Genomic DNA, 27863 nt, shown 5'->3' on the forward strand with positions numbered 1-27863 from the left:
TTATTCTTGATCATAGAGTCATTAATGCTAGTTAATGGGCCTCATTATAAGTTTGGTGGTATCCCGCCAGTAAATCCGGCAGGGATACCACTAAATGGAGTTACCGCTACTGGCACTTGGTCTACCGGAATTACCAGCCGATTCCGAGTGCCAGTAAGGGCAGTTACTCTCCATTCCATGGAGTCCTATCAGACTCCATGGGGGGAGTTGCCGGTATTACCGGCACCGGTAATACCAGCATTAATTGCTGGTTGGGTGGTGGAATTACCTCCAGCTCTTGGCTGGAGGTAATTCCAACCACCCCACCGGAAAACCTGGGGTTTGCTGATCCAGAAACATGCCAGTAAATGGAATAAACAGCACTTTAATTCCGGACGGGCAAACTCCTAATGAGGCCCAAATATCTTTTACCTTATTTTACCCTCTGTCATGAAGACATATTAGAAACATCACCACAGACGCAAATTAAATTCAGGAAAGGGGGTCTTTCTTATTAGGGGTTTTTGGCCTAAACCTAAGGTATTCACAACTTTGTTTGGTGCCACATTCTATCTATATATAGAAAAGTCAAAATTTGTCTGTGGGCTTGTTGTGGGATTTGTGGGTTTGTGGCTTGGCGAAGCGTTGTTCTGTATAAAATTCCACACCGTTTCACCAATCTGCACCAAATTGTGCATAGTTATCCGTTAGGACCCTTTGGACATTACTGGCTATATGGCATTTGGACACAGCACTCCTATCCCTGGATTTCAGCAAAAGTGCAAATGTGTATGTGGGTTTGTGGCCTGCCGACGAAGCCGTAAACCATATTCAGTGGGAAGGGAAACAAAAAATGTATGAGAGGTGAATGGCCATGAGAAACGAAGGTGAAGGCAGGTAGCATTCCAGAAGTTTCCACATTTTTGCCCCATCAAGTGAAATTACTTTTCGAGAGGAATTTTGTGAGATGGTGCCTGCCGCCGGAGCCATAAACCATGCTATCCGGGAAGGGAAACAAAAAATGTTGTTTCTCAACCGCTCCCGACACGAGGAACACAACTCGAGGTCCCTCAAAAATCACGTTTCAAGGCCCTAGAATGCATGGTTTCCGAGATATTTGCACCGCAATGCACCGCAACAAACTGCACCATGCCAGGGTGAGGCAGAACAGCAACCTACCGGATTATTCATTTTCAACAGTTGATGAGAGTGTTATCATATCTGTCTACAGAACCCGTTCGGATAATGGGTACTTTTTCTAGTGTATAGTAATGCATCAGCAAATAACTTCCCTCATCTCTGTGATACCCATCCAGACAGAACAAGCCTTGACTCAGGTGCATTCATTCACGAATATGGTCTCAGAAACCTTTTATTTCACTGTCAATTTGACAAGTTCTCAATTAGTCTTTATGGTGTTTGCTGCACTCCACCTGAACGAATGGGGTTCTATTGCTGCCGTCCCGGGGTCTCTCCTCCCTTGCTCATTGTTCATCTTTCAGGGAGTAGCTCTGGATAAGTCAAATTATATTAGTCCATTTGGTATATTTCACTAGGTAAAGTTCCAGTGGTCAACATTCTCTGTCCTGGTCTACTCCTGTAAACATTTGACCTTGCTAGTAAACAACAAAAAGTTTATATCCAAAATACTATGGTCCTGGTTTCTACCAGATGTCACTCACTTTCTCTTAAGTGATGTTGATCCAGTTGGCAATGCCCTTGTGAGTGGCCTTCTTATGTCAGCCAGTGGCTGGGTATCACCGCCCTAATGTCCTGAGCACTCCTATCATAGTTCTAGGATTCTTTTGAGCAGGAACCCCGCCACACCCTACATTGGCTCCTAATGCTTTTGCTCCCCTTCGCCAACTGTCTTTCCTTCCTCCCTCCAACTTTCCCATCGTCCCCTGTTCTTGCCACCTTCTATCCTTCCCAACCCTCAACTCCTCCAGCCCCATCAGCTCATTGGTTGCCACCAGCTTCTCTTGCACTAACAGATCGTACCACCACCTCCTATGTCACCTCCAACAACTGTGCTCCACCACTTACTGAGCCACCACTGCAAACTCCTACACTCAAGTATTTTCTAAACAGGTTTTTATAGGGCTGGCCTGCAGTTGAGCATAGTCATTCCTTGAGTGTGGGTTTGGTTTCCATGTTCAAACGTGTTGTTCTCAGGTGTGTCAATGTTCATTCTCCCTGCCTCCTTTCCACAGGCAGGCCTATTTGTGGTCTGTGACTGATGTTGATTGGGAACCTGTTCTGTCTGGGGGTATTGGATCAGGAAAAGCTTCAAAGGCAATTCTGGCAGGCCTATGCACCATGAGCCCTGCTGTAGTAGACCCTTGTCTCGGGAGGATAGCTCAGCGGCAACATGCTCGCCTTGGAAGCAAGATGACACAGAGTAACACAGGTTCGATCCCCGGGTCCGCGCTTCGAAACCTCTGGGTATTAAGCGCGTTATAAATAACCTATCATATCATATATCACAGAGTTTCTTATCAAGTCCTGAGCCTAAGTCGACTATCTAAAGGACCAGCAGTGTTTGCGAGTTCCATGTCACAGTCATCTGCTCCAGGACCTCAGTGTTGTGGGGAGAACATGGGATCCTCCCTATACCTCCATGGGGCCACTCAATGCATAGCAGTCGGTGGCATCAGGCCCCCGGGTCACTCACATGCACACTTTAAAGGCTAAGCAGGAGAATTCGTCACAACTCCCTGTGCTCCCTCCACACATCAGGTGCAGGCGAATAACAAAGGTTGTTGTCTAATTCTCTGATCAATGGCTATAGATTAAATTTGATTCTGAGGCTGAGACACAATCTAACTCACAATTCTAACACTGTCAATACATATAAGAATAGCATAAACAAGAGTGTGGGAGTCACTCTACTGAGGGCAAACATGACACAGGAGAGAGATTGGAACTGTAGTAGGTGATACATTTAAATGTACGCATACTGCTTTGCCTCTGAAAAGCCCTACTCGGCCTGTCATGTCTTTGACTGGCTTTGTGATAAATGCCAAATCGTCTGTAGCGTATTCTGACAATATTTACTCTCTCTTAGATGATCTTTCCCCCAACCTTCTGTGAGAGACAGAAACATGGTTTGTGCCCTCATCTGGTGCGGTTATGGTGCAAATGTTACCCTCCAAATATACTATTTTGTACTTAGATAGACCCCCTCCCACACTTACCCCAACTTCAGGGAGCGGCTTAGCTTTTAATTTGTCTGGCATCCCTTAACTTTTGTCAGTTCCTTTGATGCATAAACTATCTTACGAAGTTTATCTTGTGAGGCTCCAACTGTCACTGAATGAGTCTATACACATTTTGTTAATTTATCATCCTACCTCTTACTCTCCAGCTGGCTTTGTTGGTGAATTTACCCAATTGATTGTGGATTTGGCACTTTGCTACCCGAAATCTATTTTGATGGTTGATTTTAACATGTGGCCCTTAAGCCCTGGAGATTCTCATGCTAGAAACCTAACTGCCCTGCTGGCTGATTTCTCTTTACATTTGTGCAACCATCTACCTACTCACCGCCTGGGGAACACACTTGACTTAATCTTTTTAGAGAGAGGTTTGACAGCTAAGTTTAAGCTTCTTCCTGTTCTCTGGTCAGATAATGTTTACTTCCCTTTACTATATCTCTCCCGCTCTTTTCTTCTGGATCTCTGGATTTTCACCAGCTTCGATGCCACTGGGGCAGGGTGAGCCTGGCTACGGTAGCGAATCTTCGGCTATCCTGTACACAGCAGTTTATTAAGACAGGTAAACCAGAGCCTTGTACAGCTCTCGTTAATGCGATGGCTAGCACCGCTGTGTACTGGCCCCAGTTAAATCCTTGGTCAGTCGATCTAGACCATCAGCTGCTTGGTTATCACCTTGCCTTAGGACGCTCAAACAGGCTTGCCGCCATGCTGAGAGCAAATGGCGTATTGAGTATGACTCCTCTGCAAAGTTGAATTATAAACAGGCACTCTTGGACTATCAGAGTACAATTAAAATGGCAAAAGCCCAGTTTTATGCAAATAGTATTTTAACAGCTTCCTGCTCCTCCCGTGAGCTATTTCGAGTAGCTAAGTAGCTCTCGACTCTCCCTCGTCCTGTATCTGGAGTTTGCGCACTCAGGCTCGATGTGACGACATTAGCTAATTTTTTACTGAAAAGATTAATGTGATTTGACACCCTATTCCGACTAATAATCACGGCCGTTCTAATTCCTGGCAAATGGTACAGTCCCCTATTGTGGGAAATCCTGGTAGTCTATTTCAATTTGAACCCGTCACTGACGAGGTAGTCCTCGCGTCTCTAAACTCAAATCAGAATCCCCATGGACCCAATCCCTCTCCATGTTATTTAGGCTCTTCCCACTGATGTGACTCCTGCGTTCACAGCAGCACTTCCTCATTCTTTAACTACTGGTGAGATTCCTATCCCTTTAAAGCACGCAGTGGTTTCTCCACTTTTGAAAAGGTCTCATTTGAACCCTTCTTTGGTGGTGAACTATCACCCTATCTCTCTCTCGTGCTGATTGTTATGAAAATGATGGAGGCTCTTGTTACTCCCCAATTTTTTAAAATGTTCTTGTATCCCAGCAACCTCTTCATCCTTTTCAGTTTTAGACCGCTCATGGGTACTGAGTCAGTAATGATGTCCATTTTGGATGATCTGGCTTTTGATCCAGACCGCGGCGAGGTGGGAGTTTTGATTCTCCTTGACCACTCTGTGGCCTTTGATACTATTGCCGATGGGACCCTACTGTGCTCTTTGGAAAAGGCTGGTATTTCTGGCTGCCCGCTCATGTGGTTTGCCTATTTTCTATATGATCACTTTCAAATGATGTCTCTTCCTCCATTTATATCTGCTCTGGTGGCCTTGACCTGTGGTGTTCCTCAAGGTTCTGCTCTGTCTCCCCTTCTCTTTAATCTGTAACTGCATCCTTTAGCCAATTTGATAGCGGAACATGGAGTGCATTTTCATACCTGCGCAGATGATACACAGGTCCTCTTTCGTCTTAACTCTCCTATGACTGATCCTCCCTCCAAATTACACAACTGTTTGTCCTCTATTGGTGAGTGGATGGCAAGGAACTGGTTAAAGTTGAATGGGGACAAAATAGAGATTCTTATGGTAGGTTCTCTTAATTCTAAGTCATATTGGAGTAATAACTACTGTCCAGCCTCTCTGGGGCCATGTCCTAAACCCGCAGAATCAGTTAAGAGCCTGGAGCTTAAGCTACTTCCATGTGGCTCCAGAGAAGCTCAAATGTAATCCGGCTGTCTCGCTGGCTTTGTAAAGCTGAAGGTACTAAGGAGGATTCTACCTTTCTTTCTCTGAATCCCGTGCCAAGGTAGTGATCTATTATGGGGTCCTTAGATTATTGCAATGGGATCTACTTGGGACACAGGGGCATCATTTAGGGGCTGCCAAGGGGTCGCTGCTGCGACCCCTGAGTTCGCCCTTGCTGCCCCTAAAAAAAAAATGTATTGAGGCTCCTGGGCTGTGGCCAGCAGCATGTGGCTCTTTGTTTCTGGAGTGACTAGTTTTCTGATAGCTATAGCTGGTAAAATAGCTCGGTGGGTTGAGTGCTCGCTGCTGCAATTTGTGTGTGATCTGCAGGTTGCAGGTTCGACTCTCGGCAAGGTCAACTCAGCCATTCATCCTGCTTAAGTTGATAAATGAGTACCAACACAGATTGAGTGATGTTGTATGTATATTTGTTCTATATGAAGCACTTAAGCATAAGTGGTATATAATAACACACCATTATCATTTGGCCTAGGAAGTCTGCTTGCATTCACAGTAATTTGGTAGCATGGGCCTATACACCCTGATATTTACGATACATATGGTGATCCATTTTTGTATGAAATGTATATAACTTTACAGTGATATTGTAACCATATTTTTCATAGTGTACTTAGAAACAATGCTATGTGATGCCACTTCCTGTTTTGTCAATGGGTGAAAGGTTGTGTTCCATCGCTTCCCGTGATGTCACTTGAAGGTGGAGTAAAATGTCATCCCTTCCTGTGATGTCATCATATGGCAAGGATCGTGTGATGTCACTTCTGCTACCCCTGGTATTTTGGTGAAATGACGTCCCTGTTGGGACAACCATCTTTTTTGATCCAACGTTTGCAGATCCTGCAAAATTTGGCAGCCTGATTGGCTTTGGCGGCTCCGAGACGTTCTCATTCCTGCGGTCTCCAATGTCAGCTGCACTGGCTTCCTGTAACTAGCCGGGTTGATTTTAAGATACACTGTATTACGCACTGTGCCATTCACAAGGCTGTTACAGGCCAGCTACAACTCTTTGCTCTTCTTCATGAATTTTGATCATTCCAAAATATTGAAGGGCCCGAGCAGAGGGACGTTCCTTTTTGGTTCTGGCTCCTACGTTATGGAACTCCCTTCCAGCCTATCTTCAATGTGCTGTAGATCATCTACAATTTTGTAAGGTTCTGAAAACCCATCTTTTGGTTTTAGCCCTTTGGTGACGTTGGCAACCTAATCGCTAAAACATTGGTACTGTAAATTCAGGAGCAGTGTATGGCATTGGCATGGCAACTTGCAGTGCCTGGCGATGAAATGGCTGAAGCATCATCTGGGCCTTGACCCTCTCGCTCACGTCTGCCAGGCTTCTGCTGTGGCCGGGGAGCTGTGCATGCACCAAAGTAGGAGCAAAAAGGCTACTTTTAACTTTATGCCGGTTATTATTTTCATTGGTATGCATCAGTGCTTTCTGTCACTTAAACTCTGGTCAGATTATATTTAAAGTCTGATGCGGAGTGATCCTGTTTCGAGCCGAAGCAACAGCCCTTTGTAGGCCGGCGCTGCTGCTGGCATCTCTTTAAGCCCTGTCATCTCAGTGTATCTTCTCATTTGTGTGCTCAAGTTCGGGTCTGGAAGGTCCTGCACACTGGAACATGCATGCAGGCGTGGTGAGGTACGTCGTGTGTGTCCAGGAGTTCGGGTCTGGAAGGTTTGCTGCTCGCCGGATTCCCCTGTGCGCGCTTTCTCCCTACAGAGGACCCCGGTGTTGCCCAAAGTGATTGAGAACAGGAGGCAGGATCTGATCAACCGCTGTCTGCTGGAACTGGGCAAGGCTGTGCCCAAAGCGCTCGCCAAGCAGGTATGCGCCATGCTGGACGCAGTGAGTCCTCAGTGCCGGACTGTGTGTGTGTGTGTGTGTGGGGGGGGCCAAGGGGGGTGCTAATTAAAGACTGCCAGCACAGGGTCAAAATAACTATTACTGCGGAGTGTGGTGCGGGTTATAATAACTGGTATATGAGGATGGATTGGTATAGAGGGGGAGACTCATTGTGGAGTAGTAATCTAGCAGTGCATGGGGACAGTGCTCAGGGATGGACTGGGAACCAAAAGAGGTCATGGAAATAATGCTCAAAGTGACCCCATATAGCATATGTTCAACAAGCCCAGCCCTTTTCCTATGGGAACATTTGGAAATACCACACAAAAGAGGCCCAGGGTGCAGAGGCCTGCCGGGAAATCTCCAGAGTTCCATATAGGCCAGTCCAGCCCTGAAAGTGCCACGACTAGTAATGAAGTAATGGGGCGCAGTGTTCCAGCATCTTGTGTGAAAGGGCACAGTGATCAACAGGTGGAGTGGGGGCGTTGTCACAGGGGGGGGCTCAGGCGCCCTTCACGTATTTTGATATAACGCCCGTGTGTACAAATAAGCGATGGTGCTTCTAGGGCGCTGTGAATGCCTGGAGTCCTGCAGGCTCCCCGGGCGCCGGAGCTAAGCAGCCCCATTTCCATCCTTCTGATTCTTGCTGCACGCTCTTGGTTACACGTTGCCTGTGTCCCTCTCTTGCAGAGCTCCGGGAAGCTGTGGAGATCCTGGAAATGGCGGTGCATTACCCGCGCGCCCTGCAAGCCACAGAATCCCCCCGTGGAAGGGATAAGCTGGGGTTCGCTGTTGGACCCCCTTATTCACACTACACATTAGCCAGTGTCTAACTCCTGAAGCAGGGGCACCTAAGTCAGTGCAGCTATAACCAATGGACCGCAGGGCATGCACCACGCACCCCCTTCTCTGTGTAGAAGGCACTCTAATCATTTGCGCCTTAGCCCAGGCATCGCAGTCTTGCTTAAGCCCCATCCCCTTGCCTTTTGCTGCGTGCACTATTGCCCTTGGCATTAGAAAAGCAGGACTGCAAATGCCAGAATTCAACAGGTGTGAACTGAAATCCAGGCTTTGCAGGGTGGCCACGTCTCTTCAGGGGCACCTCACAAGATCTACCATTCTGCCTTTTTGGAACGATTAACCTTCCAGTTTGTATAGCGCCACTCTCACTTGCACAGTTCATAAACACTAGCCGCTGTGTTGAGGACAGGATTTTGCATTGGGTCATGTGGCACCAGAGGTCGGGAACACTGGACTTTTTCTCATAGTTCCATACCTGTCATTAAGCAAGTAGGACAGAAATGCCCCTTTTTGTTTGTACGATATTTGAATTGACGTTTCACTGCGAAATGAAAACAACCCATGCTAAGTGCTACCACACGTGTGTACCTGCCCAGAGAGCAGGAACTGGTTTGCACTACCAATGCAGCTGTAATATTTTTTATAAGTTAAATCCCAGAACTATTCCTGTATTTCCGTCAATGTCGTGCCCCTGCAGCCCATAGTTTTGGCGTTTACTGACATTATTTGCATTTTGCATTTGGTTGTCCTTCTCGTTCTCTTGCACAACCACGCCCCTAATCACAGCCTCCTTTAAAACTTTGCACCTTGGTGCCTATAAATGCAAAGAACTGTAAGCACCCAAACTATTGGCATTGCCAATGCTCGTTTAAGTCTGGTTGTCTCCGAACAGCTCTTCCAACTTGATTGCTCGTTTAGCGCCTAGATGCCTTTCGGCCTTAGACAGCACTCTATGATTTCTGCACCATGCCATACCATAGTTCAAGTAACCTGTTCTAAGGAATGTCTTCCAACCAGGAGGTTGGACTGCAGCCACGTGTTAGCTCACTGGACCCTTCACACAGGAGAAATAACCATATGCATATTAGCCCAGCACCGAAATGCTATGGAATCCTCCTATGAACAAGAGTGCCATCAGCAACTTCAGGCACGTGTTTCGGCCTTGTTGGGCCTCCTCAGTGAGAAGAAGCTGTGCCTCTATAAAGCACAGTGAGCAAGGGGTCCATGTGTAGATTACCCTTGGCTACTTAGGGTGAAACCCCAAGTTTTCTAAATTAAACAAGAGTGTGAAAGCTCCTCTACGTATGGAATTTCTTCAACTCAGGAGGTCTACAACCACGTTTAGCTCGCTGAAGATTCACGAAGGAGTAAGGATTTGTCTCCTCCTTGAAGGGTCAGTGATCTACAACGTGTTTGTAGACCCTGCTGAGTGGATGGAATTCCATAGCACAGGTTATTAGACCCATGTTCGTTCTTAGCAGAGGGACTCCTACACTCTTGTTAAACATGTAAGAATAGCCACTGATAGTTTGACAGTGACCTCAAATGACAATAATACTTTTCATGCACTGCGCCCTCTTCACTTAAGCTCTGATTTCCATGATAGTCCTCTGTTGACTTGACTACTGCTCCAGACTTGTCCCGGTGCTCCTGCTCTATTCCTTTGCCCCCTTAGAGAAATTCCCAACTTCACCATACATTTTCCCTCCTCATATGCCACCTCTGCCCACCAACTCCATGCCAGCTGCCTCTCCATGTATCACTGGTTAATCTTTACACTCATCTTGCTAGCCTTTTCATGTACTGAAGGCCTTGCCCTAAAATCTGCCTAACTTATTCTCCCATTACTCCCTTACTCAGACCACCAGACACTATGCTCCACTGCCATACTCAAGTTCACTGGCCCCCAGCATGCCCCTGGGCAACCTCTCACTTCTAATAGTTATCTTATCTTGCCTCTGATCATTTGAATTCCCCATCACCATATCAAAAATATCACCACTATCTCTGCTTTCAAATGTGCCCTTAAACCCCCTGGAATGGGACCCTGCTCCAACACACAATTTGCCCCCTTGATCACTTCATTGCCTCTAGGTTTCCCATTCTTTATTATACTGTATATATTGATTTGGCCATATTTACAGTGTATAGTATACCTTATTTACTATTGCCATCTGTGCTGCCCCACTATATGCCCTCGCTGATATTTCTTCTGTCCTCCACAGCCTGGATCATTGCGTTCCCCTTTACCACGACCACCCCTTGGAATCACTAGAATGTATGTGTTTGCTAACCTGTGCACTGTTTCAGATGGACGCCCCGCACAAAACGCAAAAAGAAATATGACAAATTGGTGCACAACTCATAACAGACGTCCAATATAATATCTTTGCATTTCTACATGTCTAAACCTTCTCAAAGTACATCGTCAGGTATATCCTCAGTTATTTCATCGCACAAGTCCATACTTTACAGGAGTTCTGCAGGGTAAGCTTTGGGTCAGGAATCTATTTAAGAGAACAAGAACAAGCCCCTATGCACAGACCTAAACCCAGTTGGTACCCATTCAATTTCCAGAAAAGAATTCCGAGTGATACCTAAATAGATATAGGGTAGTGGGGTAAGGGGTTAAAATGAGTCGGGATGGGGATAGGGTTGCGTTATAAGGGTAGAAACTCAAGACGCTTGGGGGGCGGATCCCCCCTCCCAAAATAAAAAATAAAAAATGCTGTATTTTTTGGTATTATGGTCACAATGAAATATACTACTCTGAATTTTCCATTGCTAAAATCACATTTAACCAACCCAGTTTCCGTTGGTATGCACATTCTTTAGATAGAAATGATATGTGTTCTGACTATCACAGACTTCAGAGTAAAAGTACCTTACGAGACGTTCTTTATAAGTAACACTTGTCTTTGTTGGTGTAAGCGTTAGATTGCCATCCACACTGCTGAGGGCGCTGTCTTCATTCAAAACATAGTACCCATTGGTGAGGAGTCGCGGGCTACGCCGACACGTCAGGTGAAGTCTCGACAGGGTATTTATTGCAGAATCATCACAAAATGAACAACTATGTAACCAGCCGCTCACACCAGGGTCACTATAAAGGAAGAAGAAAATATTCTTTATTTTGTCATATACTTAATCTAAACTCATGTTTTAATATTTGTGGTTACGGACTTTCTGAAGTTGCAAATATTTCAAATCAGATTTCAGAGTTTTTTGGCATCAGTCTGGCGAATTGACAAACCACATGACACTTAAATTGAAGGTGTAACCTTTTTTTCCATATACAGAGCTAGAATAAGCACATACAGGATCTCAGAGTTTATCTGAAAGACAACTAGAGGCTCCTCTCTGAGAACAATCTAAACTAGGAGCGCAAGTATGGGTCAAACAAAACAATCTTGATGTTCCCTTTTAAGGATGAAACAGATCCTATTTAAATTCAGGGTTTGTTTGGGATAAATATTGGTGAGCCTAAAAGCACTTGACTTGAATGTTGTTTCGAACAATGCAAAAAATGGTTTGATTCGGCTTGATCCATTCGCACTCCCATAGAGATGGCTCATGAGTGGGATTGTGTGGAGTCTGTAAATGTTTGCTTTGACTTGTACGCAGCTCGGATTGGTTTGATCCAATTTGAGCCAATGGGCCATGTAAGGAAGTAGGAACAGTAAGACAGTAACCACAGTTCAAGGGTGTTTATTGAACTTTAACAAGGGTGTGATTAATGCCTACCTAATCCTAAATCTACAGATGGGAGCAAGCTATGGCCATCAAATAATAATGATGCAATCCTTGTGGTGTCTTGTCAAAATAAAAGGGCCTATACTTGCCAATCCTTATCTTCTAAATACAAATAGTGTGGGGTCAAGTTCATGAAAAAGAAAGAAGTGTTCACAAAATGATGAAACTTGATAATTGGGCCGTTGGCCTCCCTTCCCCGCGTTTTCAGTATGGGACAAGGCGGTTCACTTGAGCAAAGCGCACACTCTGGCTTCTGCGGCACAAAGATACAGTTCAATCTTCACAGTTCAGTACCTTCTGGGTCAAAGCCTCTTTACTACTTATACGAATCTAGACTGAAAAGGGCCTGCTGTGCTAAATCAATACGTAAACGTTATTTTCCTTTCAAATGTATTAAAAGTTGAGTGTTCACCCTGGATCCCCCTCAGTCGGAGTCAGATCCTTTTCAAAGGTTCCAAGTAGGATCCCCCTCTTCCACTCTCTTAAACCAATGTTCAGAGAATTCTTTCTCGGGTGACTCAAGGTTCACCTCAGATCCCCCTCTGCCAGGCTCAGATCCCTTTTGTTTGGTCAATTAGTCTCCTTCAGCCGGGCTCGGATCAATGTGCACAGGTTTAGCTTGACCCGTTCCATGACTACTTCAATTTCGTTATTCCTTTTTCTCACACTCAGCATCAGTTGGCTACCTGACAGAAACTTTCAAATGAGCGCCCATGTGGTGCCAGACCACTCTGAATATGGTATCTTTTGTTGGTCTCCTAAAGTTCAAAATGTAAAGTTCAACTACTCCTTTGGCTCCAGTTATTTTTGCATTACTCTTTGTAAATGCCTCACACACTGTTCTCTTTGTACAATGTTGCCGTTTGCAACCTTGGTTCAAAACACAAGCTGGTTTGATATCAGTCTCTCCGACGCACCGGCTGTGCTGTCTTTTCTTATGCCGCTTTGTTGTAGGTGCCAAGGACAGTCCCACAGCAACAATCGCTCCTCCCCACCTTGGTTATTGACACTGGAGAGCCCCGGTTAGCGTCAACACACTGTGCAGGTTTGATCAGCATTAGTTCCTGGTCTTCGGTTTCTTACTTTCCAAGATCACGAAAATAACTGTCTGTAGAGGTCACAGGTACTTCCCTCCTTGCGACTCTCTCTGGTCTCACTCATCGACTCACCGGCTGTGCTGTCTTTTCTGATGCCGCTTTGTTGTAGTTGCCAAGGACAGTCCCACAGCAGCAATCGCTCCCCCCCACCTTGGTTGTTGACGCTGGAGTGCCCCGGGTAGCGTCGACACACTGTGCAGGTTTGATCAGCATTAGTTCCTGGTCTTCAGTTTCTTACTTTCCAAGATCACGAAAATAACTGTCTGTAGAAGTCACAGGTACTTCCCTCCTTGCGACTCTCTCTGGTCTCGCCGTCTTTCTCCTTGTATTAAACTGCCATCTCGAAACTGCAATTTCCTTGTGTGATATGCCTCGCTGAAAGTGTGCTTTCGTGCTCTGTCTTTTATCCATGTGGGGAAGCATGATCGAAGTCAGGTGTGTGTAATAATCCGTAATTGCCTGACCTTGCCTGTCCATGGTGTTGGGGCATGTCAGGCATACTGCTCTGGTGTTAGTCCATTGTCGCTCACAGTGAACTGTCTGTGATAAAATGTTTGTGTCGGAAAACGGGGGGAGGTTGAATTCCTAGGTATCCTACCTGGTAGGATGGGGAAAAAGTGTTATTGGGAAGGGGATACTGCATCTCACCCTCCGGTGTCCCACTTCCACTCCCCGAGGACCCATCATCCAGGTGATCCTCCCATACTGGTCCACCGCCAGAAACTGGATCCAAAAGCGATGGCCACCTGGATGACAGATCCCCGGGGACTAGCGCATGAGACACCTTCAGGTTTCTCACGGTCACTATGGTTTGCAAAAGGTTAAAGCTTTTTTGAACAATAGACTTATATTGATCCGAAACAGCTTAGCCTTTTTCATGTGATAGGAAACTATCGATTTGGACTGTGTTGAGTCGGCTTGACCTAGGAAGGTAAACAGAAAGCAGAGACACATGCCTTTTCTAAACATCGTTCTGCAATGACAATATATAACAGAAAGAAAAAGAAGCTTGAGGTGTGAGCACTGGCTAAATGAGGCTCATTATGGGTTTGGCAGTGCTGTTCAAACTGTTGCTAATTCAATTTCCTCTATTTTCTTTGGTGTTAATAGAATTTCTGCCTCTTTTACCTCACTGCCAAATTCCAAGTTTGGTATTGTAGTGTAGAAGAGACCTATCGTCAAGTGCTGCATGTAGATCTTTCCAAATCCACATTGAGTCCTACAGACTATGAAAACGGAGACTACCACCAATGTTAGGACATTCGTAATCTAGCAGTTATTCTCCCAGACCAAGTGCAGTTAATGGTAAACATGTTTAGCAATATTTCTACCAGGAATATCACCAAAGTCGTAATGAGCCCAAATAAATCAGTCCCCGATTTCTGATTTCTTTCTATTAAAATAAATGAAAAATAAGTTCAACCAAAATAAACAGTATTTCCTAAAACAAAAGGATCTAACTAAAAATATAAAGTGCAGTTTGTATATTAAACATGGATTACGCGAAAAGATGGTTTTGAAGCAACCACTCGATACCTGCAAGTTTGTCTCTTTGCAAACTAAAACAAGCATTGGCAATGTCAAAAGCTTGGGCGTTTACTGTCGTTCTTTGCATTATGCATTTATAGGCACCAGGGTGCAAGGAGGAGAGTGCAAAGTTTGAAAGGAGGATGTGAGAAGGGGTGCAGATGTGCAATAGAACAAGAAGGGTAATCAATTGCACTGGTGAAATGTTAGGCCTGGTGCAAATGCTGGTCAGGTCTGTCGTGAGCACAGGCTCCTGCCTGGGGAGTTGAACACTCGTGCCATTTTGTGGGACTTGTGCCTATTATTTAACGTGCTGCATGGAACACCTGTAAGTGTTCACACGAAATCTCAGTCCATCCTGTTGGACAATGGGATGATGGCGGATTATCCGCACACCGGCCTAGGGTGGCCAGTGTTGCTGAGCAGAGGCTCCTAGTCCAGAGAGCTGCCTGTTGGGTTCGTTTTTTTGCTGATTGCCACTTGCATCCAACTGGTGGACCTAGCAGCACATCAGTCGCTGAAGTCTAGGCACCCCCCCCGCAAGTAAAACCTAACATGAGAAATGCAGTAACAAGTTGCCCTGGCCCGGCTCCCAGGTGTTGGCGTAATAGCGTACGAGGGTGTGAGTGAGGTATACCCGCACCGTGTGCTTAATCCTGGCAACTTGCATTTAAGAAAAGTGCCTTTTGAGAGCATAATAGGTTGGAGGTGTAGTCTGACAAGGGAAATGGAGCAAGGTCTAGGCTCTGATGGACGGAATACCAACTTACTTATGGAAAAGCCATTGTATGGTATCTGTAAGTTATTCAGTGTGTGCGTGCCATGGGATTGGGATGTGTTAGGAGAATTTGTGCTTGGTGCTTGAAGGTCACCATATGTGCTTAGTGTAGTGATGGATGTAATTCTGTCTAATGTTGGCTCTGGCAGAATAGCATCAGATGGAGCCATCGAAGCGAGGGAGAGAGAGAAGAAACGAAAGACTGGGGCTTAGCCCGGGTCTGCCCGCGCTCCTTAGGTGTGGCGCACCATAATACTACCATACAAATATTTACAGTGCACATTCAAACTATAACGCAATTTATTATGCACAGAGGTGAACTACCACAATGTCGAAAGATGTGATACAAGACTTCCAGGATGGTCCTCGATGCAAGCGGACGGGTGTCACACTAGAATGATAAAGACCCGCAGGGATAGGTGGATCTTCTCCCCCGACCCTTCTGCTGCCTCATTTGCACACTCAAGCTTTTGGAGAGACTCTGTGACATGTCAGGTGATATAAAAATGGCGGGGTGCAATAAACATAACTCCCCCAAGGCCTGGAGACTCACCCACGTCCTGTTCTCGGTGTCGTTAAGGATGTGCAGCTGTATGGGGATGTTAAAACTGTGCAGGATGTTTCCCCCGAAGACCAGGAGTCAGCCTGCGTGTACATGCCGCGGACCCATTCTGCGGCCAGAAATCAGTACACTTAGGGAGCCGGCTCTCGTTAGGCTGCGGCGATCATCGCCTATAGGGTACCGAGCGCACATGATTGCCAAAGACATGCATGGAGGGTGGCTCGCATCCCCCACCCCCGGGCAGGATGTGTTCCTTAACCAGAAGGGGAGGCTCCCAGAAGAGAGCCCGGGCAGCACTGCCCATCAAACCTGACATGGATGAACGTGTGGCTAACCGGAAACAGATCACTCCACGGCAGACTTTACACATAGTCAGACTGGAGTTTAACTGACCAAAAGCATTGGTGCCCCCAAATGAAAATGTAACAGGCATATAGTTAAGTGCAGTCATTTTGCACCTACTTCGGTAGTGCGCACAGCTCCCTGGCAACAGCAGCAGGCTGGCAAACGTGAGCGAGAGGGTCAAGACCCTAATGGTGCTTCAGACATTTCATCGCCAAGCGTTGGTTGCCAAGTGCTGGCATGTTGTCACGCCAATGCCATACACTGCTCCCGAACACCTGTTTCTCCTTTTTGTTTTTTTACAGTACCAATGTTTTGCCGATATTAACGCCACCAAGCGCAAAAACCAAAAAACAATGGCTGCAGCCATGCATGCTGCTACATTGCGTCCTCATGATGCATCTTGCTCATTTGAAGTTTGATGCCTCGATCGAGGGCGCGCATGTTTGCCCTTTGAGGCCCTTGCCCCCTAGTGATGCCTTTGTCGTCACTGCAGCACTCTGATCAGCTAACAGAGTTCTGCTGGGGGATTAACATTGGCACCATTGCCACCTGCGAGAACGTACGAGGAAACCATAGTAAGGTGGCGGGGAGGGAGATTGTGGTTGCAAACAGCGTAGCGGTGAGAGCAATCTACAAACTTGCATGTCCAGTGGGAAGGTGCAGGATACCTGGCAGTTTCTGCATTTTGGTTGTTATCTCTGCAGTTTTTGCAGCATTGAAGGTCTTTTTTGTACTGGTGCACAGGGGCAGATCGAGATCTGATTGTGGCCAGCAGTGCAACATCAATGACGTATGTCCGGAGAATCAGGTAAAACTGTTCCTAAAATGTAACATGAAATTAAATTAAAATGGAAATATTTACCCTGCTCTAGGCTGCTGGAAGGTATTCAATCACTGACAAACTGAAAAGGAGTAACTGTTTGTATACATAACATCAGAAAAAAGTCGGTTTCCAGAAGAAAATGTAATAAAAAATACATTAATGGAAGTCTTTACTCTCCTCTAGACAACAGGAAAGTATTCAGTCCCAAAATAATGGCTTACATAAACACTTAACTTAATATAAATAAAGAAAAAGGCAGAACAAACTAAACAGAAAAAGAAAGTGTATTTGCAGAGGTCGTTAATCAACTCGCAGCTCAAAGGGGATTAAACAAAAATGCTACCCAATTTTAAATTAGATGAAAAATAAATAAACTGAAAGCAGAAAAACCATACTATGAACTATGTTCCGAAATGAAGTCTGAAAATGACGGAATCAGCAACTTGCTGACTGAGTCCTAACCCAATGAGTCTGGCTGCGAGTCATTTTCGTTTCTATTAAAGTGAAGTAAAAAAAACAATGAAAAGGATTTCTTAAAATAAAAGGATTCATCTACAAACATGAAGTTAGGATTATCAGATAGATGGGGATTGTTAGTAAGGGTGGCTTTGGAATGAAGTGCACAAGGCCTAGAGTTCTGGCTCTGTGCGCTCCATGCAAAGGAATGGCTCCAGGCAAGAATTGATGGCCCTATTGCCTCATTTCCTTAGCCACCAGTATCTCAGAAGTCGAAACATAAAATACGTGTATGTATACGAGTGGCTCTAATTACGGTCAAATTTTTCAAACAATTTCAAGCTTCAAATACAAATGATTTGAATTCTAATAGTTGATGTGTGCCCCCATTGTACACCCATCCTTATTTTTGGCTGAATAACTATAGGGTATCCAGGTTTATCCAAAACATAACTAGTGGTTCCTCCGTTGGAGCAATCTATGCTACTAGAGATTAAATGGGTCAAATAAAACTGGTGCCCAGACATCCCATTCCTGATGTTGGTAGTGCGTCTGAGACTGCTTTGTCTCTACTGCTCCTCCTGCTGTCTGCATAAAGTGGCGCCGGAAGCCCGGGCAACAAAAGGGCATGCACCAGAGCACGCCGTGCTGCGCCCTGGGCTTTGGGTGCCGCGGTATGAAGAGCGCCCAAGAAGCAGCGAAGGAGGCAGCCGGAGGCTGGAACCTGCACCAGGTAAGTGGGGTAAGGGGAGGGAGCGAGTGACAGGGAGGAGGGTGCCACATAGCAGCTAGAGGTTCAGGTGGACCCCCTGACAGGGAGCAGGCCATACAAAAGTTTGCACCAGCAGAATGCTGCCTTTTGTGCTGCAATCCACGGGTGCGACCTTTTGTGCGTGACCCGTGGACACAGATCCCCTGCTGCAGTCTCTTTCTACATTATTAAGTGACAATGTATAGGCCCTATAGTTACTTTCTTTGTTTCTCTTTTTTCCATTGGTTCTAGTCTGATTGTTTTCTCTATGGGGCTAGGGAATTGGCTAATCTTGATTCCTCCCCCCTTTACCCGTCCTTCCACAGGTTGGTGGTGAACCAAGACTTTATATGAGCCAGCAGCCAGCCTTTCATCAAGTGGAAGTCCCACCTTACTTCCTGCTTGCTCCTCTCTGTTGGTTCGAGTCTTCAGCTTCCAGGGTTCCTTGTGGTAGCCGCCCACTGAATTGTGTGGTCTCCAACAGCAGGTTACTCTCAAGTTGAAGGCTCACAAAGTCTCCATCTTACCCAAGGAGATCCCAAGGTCAGGCATCCTGACGGATTCATCTTCTCATTCTTTCCAACCTCTGGGCTCTTTTCTCACAGAGCCCTCATCCCCACAGCATCCGTCGTCCCATGAAATGTCTCTTCGTAATGACTTTTAGAGAAAGCCAGAGCCGGCTCACTTGGCCATTGAGCACTTCTGCTTGTGCGTTATGTGTGGGGAAGATTTTAACAAGTATTGCCAAAACAGACAAAAAAGGCTGGCTTTTCCTATTCATTTATGCATGATATGATATGATACGATATAGCATTTATAACGCGCCTATATGTAAGTGTTAAAAGGCGCGATGAGGTAAGGGAGGGGGAACAGAGGGAAGACAGACAACGATCTTACTAGGCCAGGTGTCACTCAGATCGCGCAAGTGCATGGGAAGGGGGAGAGGACAGTGCAGTGCATGGGATAAGAAAACAAATAAACAATAAGTAAAAGTACGGCCAGCAGGTGGCAAGTGCAAGGGTAAGTGCAGACATCAGGTGACGTAGGCACTAGGGAGTAGATGTCGCCAAAAGCATAGGCTTGGTCTGGTACTCTAAGTCCCCCAGATTCAGAAGACAGACCTCTCAGGTCCGGACATGGCTGCAGAGGTGGTGGGTAGTACTGGAGTTCCCACCCTGTGCTACCTCCATGTAGCTCACTGCTCTGGAAATGCCATGATAAGCCTGCCTTCTTGTGATGCTCTCCCCTTATGGCCATGGGACACAGGGAAGGAGAGTCTTGACTTTGCCACAGCATATTTGTGCCATGCTCATTGTAGCAGGATGAGGTGATGAACAGAGCTAAATACTACATTCATGCTGTAAATTACTGCGTTGCATTACATAAGCAAGGAATGCTACCTTAGGGAGAGCAAGGCAGACTCTTTAAGAATATATGGTCGAGGCATGCTGCAGCTGTGAAGATAGCCTTTCACTTCTGAACCCAGATAGATTCACTTTTCTGCACTGGTTGACATTTTGCTAATTTTTCTTTCAGCCATATTTGCACACAGTGCCTGTGATATCCCCGAGAAACCCAGGGTTGAATGTCCACTCTACGAGTAAATTAGCCAGGCATTCTGATTCGGGTACTTGCTAGTACCAGCCTTCTTTCAGGGCCCTTCTACCTCGGCCTTACTCTATGATGTCGAAGGCGGGAGAGCGCTGCTGCTTGTGGCTAGCTGTGCATATAAGATGGCCCAGCACCACAGTCTGTTGTGGGCACAGGGTTGTATGAACACCAAGCCCACTCACCTACGCTCCGAAAGAAGAGCCTGTGAAGTCACAGAAGTGAGCAGGACACTGCCAAGAGGTACTCACTCTTTTGGGCTGCTTACTCACATCTCTCTCTTAATCTCCCCCGTTCTCTCTCTCACGCACAGAACAACACCTACACACACAGACTCAAATACTGAAACAGCCTCGTACACACTCATTCACTTACAAAATCACTGACTCACTCATACACTCACCTGCAGATCCACTCACTCACCTTACTAAACTCACATACTCACTTACATGCATGCTCATTCACATAACCACTCAGTTATTCACCTCACTCACATTCAAAGACTCACATACATATACAGTGCCTCACTGATGCACTCGCCTATGTAAACACACACTCACTCCCTCATTCCTTCCTTCACTCCCATTATTGCTCAATGACTCACTCAAATACTAATTATTTCTCAACACCAAGACTAACAGAAGCACAAAGTTGCTTTTACACGAATAAGTATAGCGATAGCAGTACACATCTCTTATTTACAGGTTATGATGCGGGCAGAAACAGAAGACGCGTACAGTATGCGAAGTAAGACAAATGGTTGATAAGAAGAGAAATAAAAAAGAAAACAATTCAGAGAAGCAGAAGGATCCATTTCCAGCCACGGATCCATTTCCAGGACTCTCTTCATTGTCAAGGGAATTCATGATAGTAGTTCTTCGCACATCCCAAGGTGTGAGTCCAGGGTCTTCTGGAATACACCTTCTTTGTTCCTTAGTCGCCAAATATTCTCTCTCCTGCTTCACATGTTCGGCCGTCCCAGTTTGCCACAAGTCAAGTGGTCATTTCCTCTCCGATTCCCAGTGCTGGCGAATCAGTTTCCTTCATACAGCCGTTGACTTCTTGATTGTTGATGTCAACTCTCAATGATTGCAACACGATGTTGAACAATGGTAGCTGGGGCTTATGTTTAAGGCTGAATGGCTGAACCATGTTTATCCTCGCGTGTACTTCCTGCCGAATCTTGGTCACTGTGGTACATGCCCAAATCATCTGGAGATAGGTACTCTTCCAAGTACTGCATTACCTAAGCATTGAGTTATCTTTGCCCACCGAACACGCTAACAGTCTAAAGGAGACATATTTTAAGTGGTAATAGATCAGCCTTTTAAACCTGCCCTTAAGAGCTGCCAAGTAGGCGAATTTCATGTTTGACACCATGATGTTACATCCCCTTCACATCCCACATGCGCAGTGACGTGAGGTGCTTTGAATAAAGTACCCGCCCTGCCGGAAGCCCCGCGGTTCGGGACTCGACGAGCAACGGGTGTGTCGCATCTATTATTGCTGCCGGCTGTGCGCATTACCAGGCCCCGTGCGTGGCCTAGCCCCATCACATTCCCCGCTGGCCTTCAGAGCAGGGGGCTCAGCCCTGGCGACGTAGATGTGTATCTGGACATGTGCGCACAGCTGATTACGCGATCGATCCCTGCCACATAAATTCTACATGAACATTTTTTGGAAGCACGGAGGGATACGCTCCTCCATACGTGGATGAGGGACAGAAAAAGTTTCCTCAGGCCACACTGTTATAATGTACTTGTAACAGTGCATGTCTGTAAGGAGTGCACCGTTAAGGAATGTTGCTGTGAGCCAGCATGGAATGCTGTGTGAGCCAGCAGAATGTTGGGTAATGAATCCAGCTCCAAGGTCCCAGCCTAGTCAGTTGAGCCTGGGTGATGGGACCCAGTGGTTCCCCAGTTAACAACTTAACGTAACTTACTAATAAAGTTCCTGTTGATAAGAATAAGAAGACTACAGATGTACTTTTTAACATTGACGACGAGGATTAAAGTAATAAAGAACATGCGCAAAGTAGGTGAAGAAGAAACTGCTGGGGGGGGGGGGGGCAGCAGGAGAAGAGAAGGAACCACTGCCCCCAAGTCCCAGAAGTAAGTCCCATCACCCAGGGGGGGAAGAAGGGGGAACAACCTGTGCAGTTATGCAGGACATAGCCTGTCAAATTGAAGCAGAAGGGGTGTGGTGTTAAGTCCAATAAAGCAAAAGAGGTCCCCCTAAGGAGAAGCGCAGGCCCCTTAAGAAGCGTTAAGTTGCATACAAACTGAAGAGAAGTAGACCCCAGCAGAGAAGCGCGCCCGTAACCTGGAGTATAAGGGGTAAAGTAGGCTCCAAAAGTAGAAGGCAGGAGCGCAAGCAAATGGCCCTAAGTGTGAAGCTGTGCCCAAAGAGGAGCAGCCTGAAGTAAGAAGTAAAGCGCTGGGTGGGGGAGTGAAGCAAAGGGTGCCCCAGTACTACCCAGCGCAGGAAGAGAAGAGGTGCTGTGTTGCCAGAAGTTGCAAGGAGAGGCGAATTGTTAGAGACAAGCCTGAGAAAGACCATAGCCCAGGGCGCCGATCAAGAAGAAGGGACGAGGGTAGAGGAACTAGCGCAGAGGAAGGAAGATCCAGCACCACTACCAAAGAGTAGGGATAGGTAACGTCTCTTCCAGGCTGCATTCATCTTGGGTGTCCTCATCACAAGACTGTGTGTGGAAGGTGACAAAGTACGGGCAAGTGAGTTATGCACAAGTGACGTTATGGTGAAGTGCTCCCCGTCCTCATCATGGCGATTAAGGGACCTCAGAGGTGTGGATGACTTTTGGTGTATTTGCCTGGCTGGACCTTCGCTCGGCTCGGAACCAGTACAGCAAGGGATGACGTTGTTCAGCTGCTAAGAGGGATGGTGAAGTAACCGAACTCTCGGCGCTCGCCATTCTGTGTGAGTGGGGCAGCGCTGTAAGGTTCGTTGGAGAAGATGAAGAAAGGACCTTGTTACACGCTCATGGAGAAGGGAGAGAACATTGGTAGTGCCGGCATCCGACTGTAAACCCCATGGAAATGATGCTGCTGCCGGTAGCGAAGAAGGCAGCAGGCATCAAGAAGTCGGCATGAGGAGCGGAGACTGGTGGTGCTGGTAGCTAGAAGAAGTGCCATTTTATGTATCCTTTATTTTGTCAAAAATACGGATGCCTCAGGTGCTGTAGTGTTATAAGGCTACGTAGTGCAGTGCGATAGAGTATTTTTGCGAGGATGCAACTTGCAGTGAGAATGTGTGAGTATGAACTACAAGTAGCATAACATTTGTAGGATTTGCAGCCATAAATGGACTTCTGTCGACTTCAATGGGTATCGTCACCGTTTTAAAGTGGGAAGGTGCATGATTCGTGATGGCTGAAACTGTAAGGAAGACGGCATGAATGGTCTAGAAATAACGCGTTGAGGAGTAAAGAGTATCAGAGTTAACCTATTTGAGGACTCAAAGTGCTCCTAAATCTTTTTGACTGCCACTGCATACTCATCAAGGTCTCCAGCTCCCTCTTCCAGGCGATATGGACTCTAGAGAAAAGTGTAGTGTACTCTAGTGTGAGAGTTAGAAGCACTGAGTGTGAGTGAGTTAGAAGTAACCCGTTTGAGGCATTTCAGGGCACGTTGCAAAATGCAACATGGACTTATAGGATTAAGGTGACAAAGATGCTAATGCCATCATGAAGTCTGTGTGCAAGTGTCAGGGGGAAGATGTGAATTTGAAGAGTGTTAATGCCAAAAGTTTGAGAGTCTGGAAGAGTGTGCAACCAAGGTGGCTTATGTGAGGTTTGTGTAGGGATTCCCTTCCAGAGCAGTGGAAGTTAGCGACTTCTTTGTGTGGATAAGTCTCAAGTCTGATGTGTTGGGTGTGGCCCTGTGCGAATAAGTGTTGGTTATGAAGTATGAAGTATGAAGTTTGGAGTATGGTTAGGGATAATGAAGAGGAAAAATGGGGGCGACCCTTCCCTCAAGCCACGCCTAAACTTTGGAACATGACGTCACGGCCAAAGAACAAACGGCTACACGAGTTTGCACCTCTGCCCACTGCACCGAATGCAAACACACACCGTGACCAGGCACCAGCTGCAAAACCAGACCGCATCCTGCACAAGATACGCGGCGGAAACCAAGACGGAGTTGGGAACGATCGCATGGACCAGCTTGACTAAACGCTTTGCAACCTAATTTGCCATTGTTAGAGATGACGACATAGCCATGACAGACAGAAAACACATGTGCCGTCACGCAGCTGGATCATTCACACACCAATCCACACGAAAAACACGTTCAGTGCTATGACTAAGAGGACCGCGCACACTCACAGACGTGCATCGTTATTATTTTCCACATAGGCCAGCAGCCGCATCGCCGAAACACATGAGGCCGGAAGAGTTTGTGTATATGCTTGCAGAAGCTTCATGTTATTGACCCTGAGGACAAGACCTTGTAGATGGACTAATGCACAAGGAATCACACTATGCACCACACCTCCTTGCCCTATGGACATTATGCCGTGACATACAGCCCAAGCCGAAGTAGGCCTCAGAACAGAACCGACAGGCTAGAAGCAGCTCATAAAAACCACGGAGCTACAAGGTGCTGAGCACGCAGAACAGCCCCTGGCTGGAATCACCGCAGCCAAGGTCGCGATGTTGCAACCCCCATTCCTCACTTTCCAAGCCAAGGTGACACCCGCCACCACCGTGACTATCCAAAGCAAAATCCAAATTAAATCCCCATAATTCTGCCTCAGCTATGGTCTCCCAACACGTGACCAGGCCGACCTGATACAATGCCAATTTCCGAAGACTGAAGAAGCACTGGTGTCGCATGTCTGGGACCCCTCTTGCAACAAAGTCGTAACAACTCAGTCACAGGCGGAGATGGGAAAGGAGCACTCGAAAGGCAGTAGCAGAACCTGTACATTGTATCTCACTGACACAGTCATACACTGTTGCCAGCACCGGGTACATTGTGCCTGGGAACGACAATGGTCCCATGCTTGGGGGCTCGCTGAAGGACCAATCAGGACACAGGGGGCTAACCACTGATGACAATACCACAAAACCAATCACTAACCCTCTCCATGTATCATTTTCGAAGTAACAATTTCTAGGGACGAACCAAGAGTACCACCTGACCTCTGATACACCAATAACCCTTTTCACTATATTGTCCTATACTGAACTTGGAGTGGCGATAGGATCGGGGATGAACTTTCGCAGGTGACGCAAACTGTTATGTCACTCAGGTACAAAATGGGCCTGCAAGCCTGACTCGGATGAGAAGTTGCCTGGAACCTACGCTCCATATATTTGTCCCTGCATGTTTATTCTAATAAACAGCAGTAACTAATTGCTCTTGTTTGGCCCCTCTACTTCTTTGGGACGTGGAAGGAGTAAGGGCCTTCTGAGAGCTGGAGGTCCACGGACCGTGGGTATGTCCCTGCCGACCACCAGAAATGACCCTAAGAGGTTGGAGGCCCCAGCGAGATCGTCTGTGATAAGGTGGCCTGGCAACGTGGCCCCCTCTGCCGTTGCCCCCTTGGAGGACTGCAGGACCATCGCAGAACTGCAAGACAACCGGACTGCGCAACCAGAGATGGGTCGTCGGGAGCTGACTTCAAACTGTTCCCGCCGCAGTTGGCGAGTGTCCAGACACGGTCCAGAAGAGGGGAAGTGGCGAGCTGATTGGGACTTTTGTCCGCAGCTGAGCGGCAACGGCAGACGTGAGCCTAATGTGAGTATGGACCACACAACAAGCACCATTGTGTTGTGCGGGTGGGGGGGAGGAATTGTAAATAGGGTGGTGGGTGGTTTTACATTGTCACAAAATTTAGTCTATCGGTGGTGATCGGCGGAGCGGGTGAGAGCAGCCGCCGGTGTTGCAGGCCAGGCAAAGCCCTTCCAGGCTCTCCGGGCCCCTTGTGAGTAAACCTTGAGGCTTTTTGAAATTGGAATTCTCCCGCGCTCCGAGCGCGTTGTTGTGCCTGCTCCCCCCTCCCCTTAAGCTACTTCCTGGTCCTCGTCCCCTGCCCGCCTCCCTGCCCGCCCACCCCCACCTCTGATTGGCTGTCCTGCTAGTCCCTCCTGGACTACACGACGGCTGCTCCCCCCGCTCGCTTCTTTGTTCGGCGGAGCGGGTGAGAGCAGCCGCCGGTGTTGCAGGCTAGGCAAAGCCCTTCCATGCCCTCCGGGCCCCTTGTGAGTAAACCTTGAGGCTATTTGAAATTGGAATTCTCCCGCGCTCCGAGAGCGTTGTTGTGCCTGCTCCCCCCCTCCCCTTCAGCTACTTCCTGGTCCTCGTCCCCTGCCCGCCTCCCTGCCCGCACACACCTCTCCTCCCCTTCCTCTCCTTCTGCCTTATACCTGTTGCCCCTGGGCAGTCCCCTGCCCGGCAGCCAACTCGGCTAAGGGCCCTTAGGCAAAGGGCGGCTCCTATGGGTGCGGCTCCCACTGTGTCTGCAGGTGTCCGCAGGGGACGCCAGGCGCCGGTCCGCCTTTCTTTCTGGTAAGCTCCACCTGCTCGCCCAGCCCACCAACCTACACCTTTCCTTTTCATTCACATGGTTTCTACACTCCAGTGTGTACCGCTATTGTGGTAAACTAGGGTTTTTCTCCCCTCGCAGGACTCTCAAACTTAGGTGGCCTCTACTCTGGGTACCTAATTCGTATTTACTGTGCTACTGTTGCTATGTAATTGTGGTAAACTAGGGCTTGCCGCTTCAGTACTGTCCACTTGCTCTCGTCTGTCTTCCCCCCCACTCCCTCCTTATTCCATGGTGCTCTCTATCTCTCCTATCTTCTCTAACTGCTTCTCCATTGACTATCCTGCTCTCCTCACTAAATCTGGTAGGAAAAAGTTTAAAACAGATATCCTGGTCTCCAACCCAGGCCTCCCTATCGCTGACACGTACACCAGCACCTCTTCCAAAGAAACTCTTACTGACATTCTCTTTATCGTTCCTTCCCCTGACCAATGGACCCTTCATATGGTCTCTGTGCTCTCTCCCTTCTCCTCTTCTCCCATTAATGTTGGCACCCGTTGGGATGTCCTCCTGGCCCCCTTTCGCTCCTCTAAGGCCATCATTAATGTCTACGCTAATGGGACCGTCTTGGTCCAAGGCCCTCAGGCCAACCTCCACCTCTTTGATAGACGCTTCCCGTGCCTCATCAACTTCCTTTCCTCTCCTGCTGACCCCTCTTCTCTGTCCTCGGCTACCTTGCCTCCACCCTCTCACCCTGCCCTCTCTCTGGCTCCTTCTTCTTCACCTCTGCAGGCCTACCTCTGATCTGTACCCCTCCCCGGAAGTCCTTAAAGGATGGCAACCCTCTCCACATTGCCACTCTCAACTCTCGCTCTGCCGTCAAACATTCCTCTGATATCTGTCGCCTTCTTGAGGAACTGGACCTTGACGTCCTCGGTCTCACCGAGACATGGTTCACAGCCAGCTCTGTCACCAGCTTTGACACACTCCTACCTGACGGTTACAAGATCCTCTTCTTGCCCAGGCCCAACCGTGCTGGGGGGGTGTGGCCCTTATCTTCCCTGAGTGGATTCCTGCCACTGTCACTCCTACACAGACCTACTCCTCCTTTGAATGCCTCATCTGCCGACTCTCTCTCCTAGCCATTTCCTGACCGTGGCTACTATCTATCGGCCACCTGGTCAAATTTCCTCCTTCCTCTCTGAGTGGGATGACCTCTCCTCCTCACTCCTGTCCTCAACCACTCAACTCCTCTTTCTTGGAGACTTCAATATCCACCTTGATGCCTCCTATCCTCCCTTTCACGACCTCTGCGACTCTCTCTCACTCTCTATTCTCCCATCTGGGCCGACCCATTCTCCACGGCACACTCTTGATGCCCTGATCTCTTCTGACCTTCCCCTCTCTGTCCCTCTCTCCACTCCTCTCTCCTGGAGTGATCACTTTCTCCTATCCTCCCACCTCACCTTCCCTACCCCACAGGCAAAGTCACACTCATCACTGCCACCCACCATCACAGTCATCCGACCCATGAAGCGCGTGTCAGTTGAGGCTTTCGCTACAACCTTCTCGCCCCCCCATCACCCTTCGGCTGACTCACACCCTGACACAGCCCTCTCCACTCCCCACTCTGCTATATCTGATACCCTTGATATCCTTGCCCCTGTCATGAGAATCCGCCTGAAGCCCAAAGCCAAATGTAACTCCTGGT

General features: G+C 47.4%; 1 protein-coding gene across 2 annotated transcripts in view; it reads right to left on the reverse strand.

The window, feature by feature from the left end:
* The window catches only part of TMEM71 (transmembrane protein 71), a 637748-nt gene that overhangs the window by 376692 nt on the left and 233193 nt on the right, over positions 1-27863 (reverse strand). For both annotated transcript variants that reach the window (XM_069621648.1, XM_069621649.1), the window contains exon 4: positions 10827-11045. In XM_069621648.1, coding sequence (XP_069477749.1) covers positions 10827-11045 — 219 coding nt within the window. The remainder of the gene's footprint in view (positions 1-10826; positions 11046-27863) is intronic.

The sequence above is a fragment of the Ambystoma mexicanum genome, chromosome 5q, assembly GCF_040938575.1.
Source record: "Ambystoma mexicanum isolate Mex_15411 chromosome 5q, UKY_AmexF1_1, whole genome shotgun sequence".
NCBI classification, from domain to species: Eukaryota; Metazoa; Chordata; class Amphibia; order Caudata; family Ambystomatidae; genus Ambystoma; species Ambystoma mexicanum.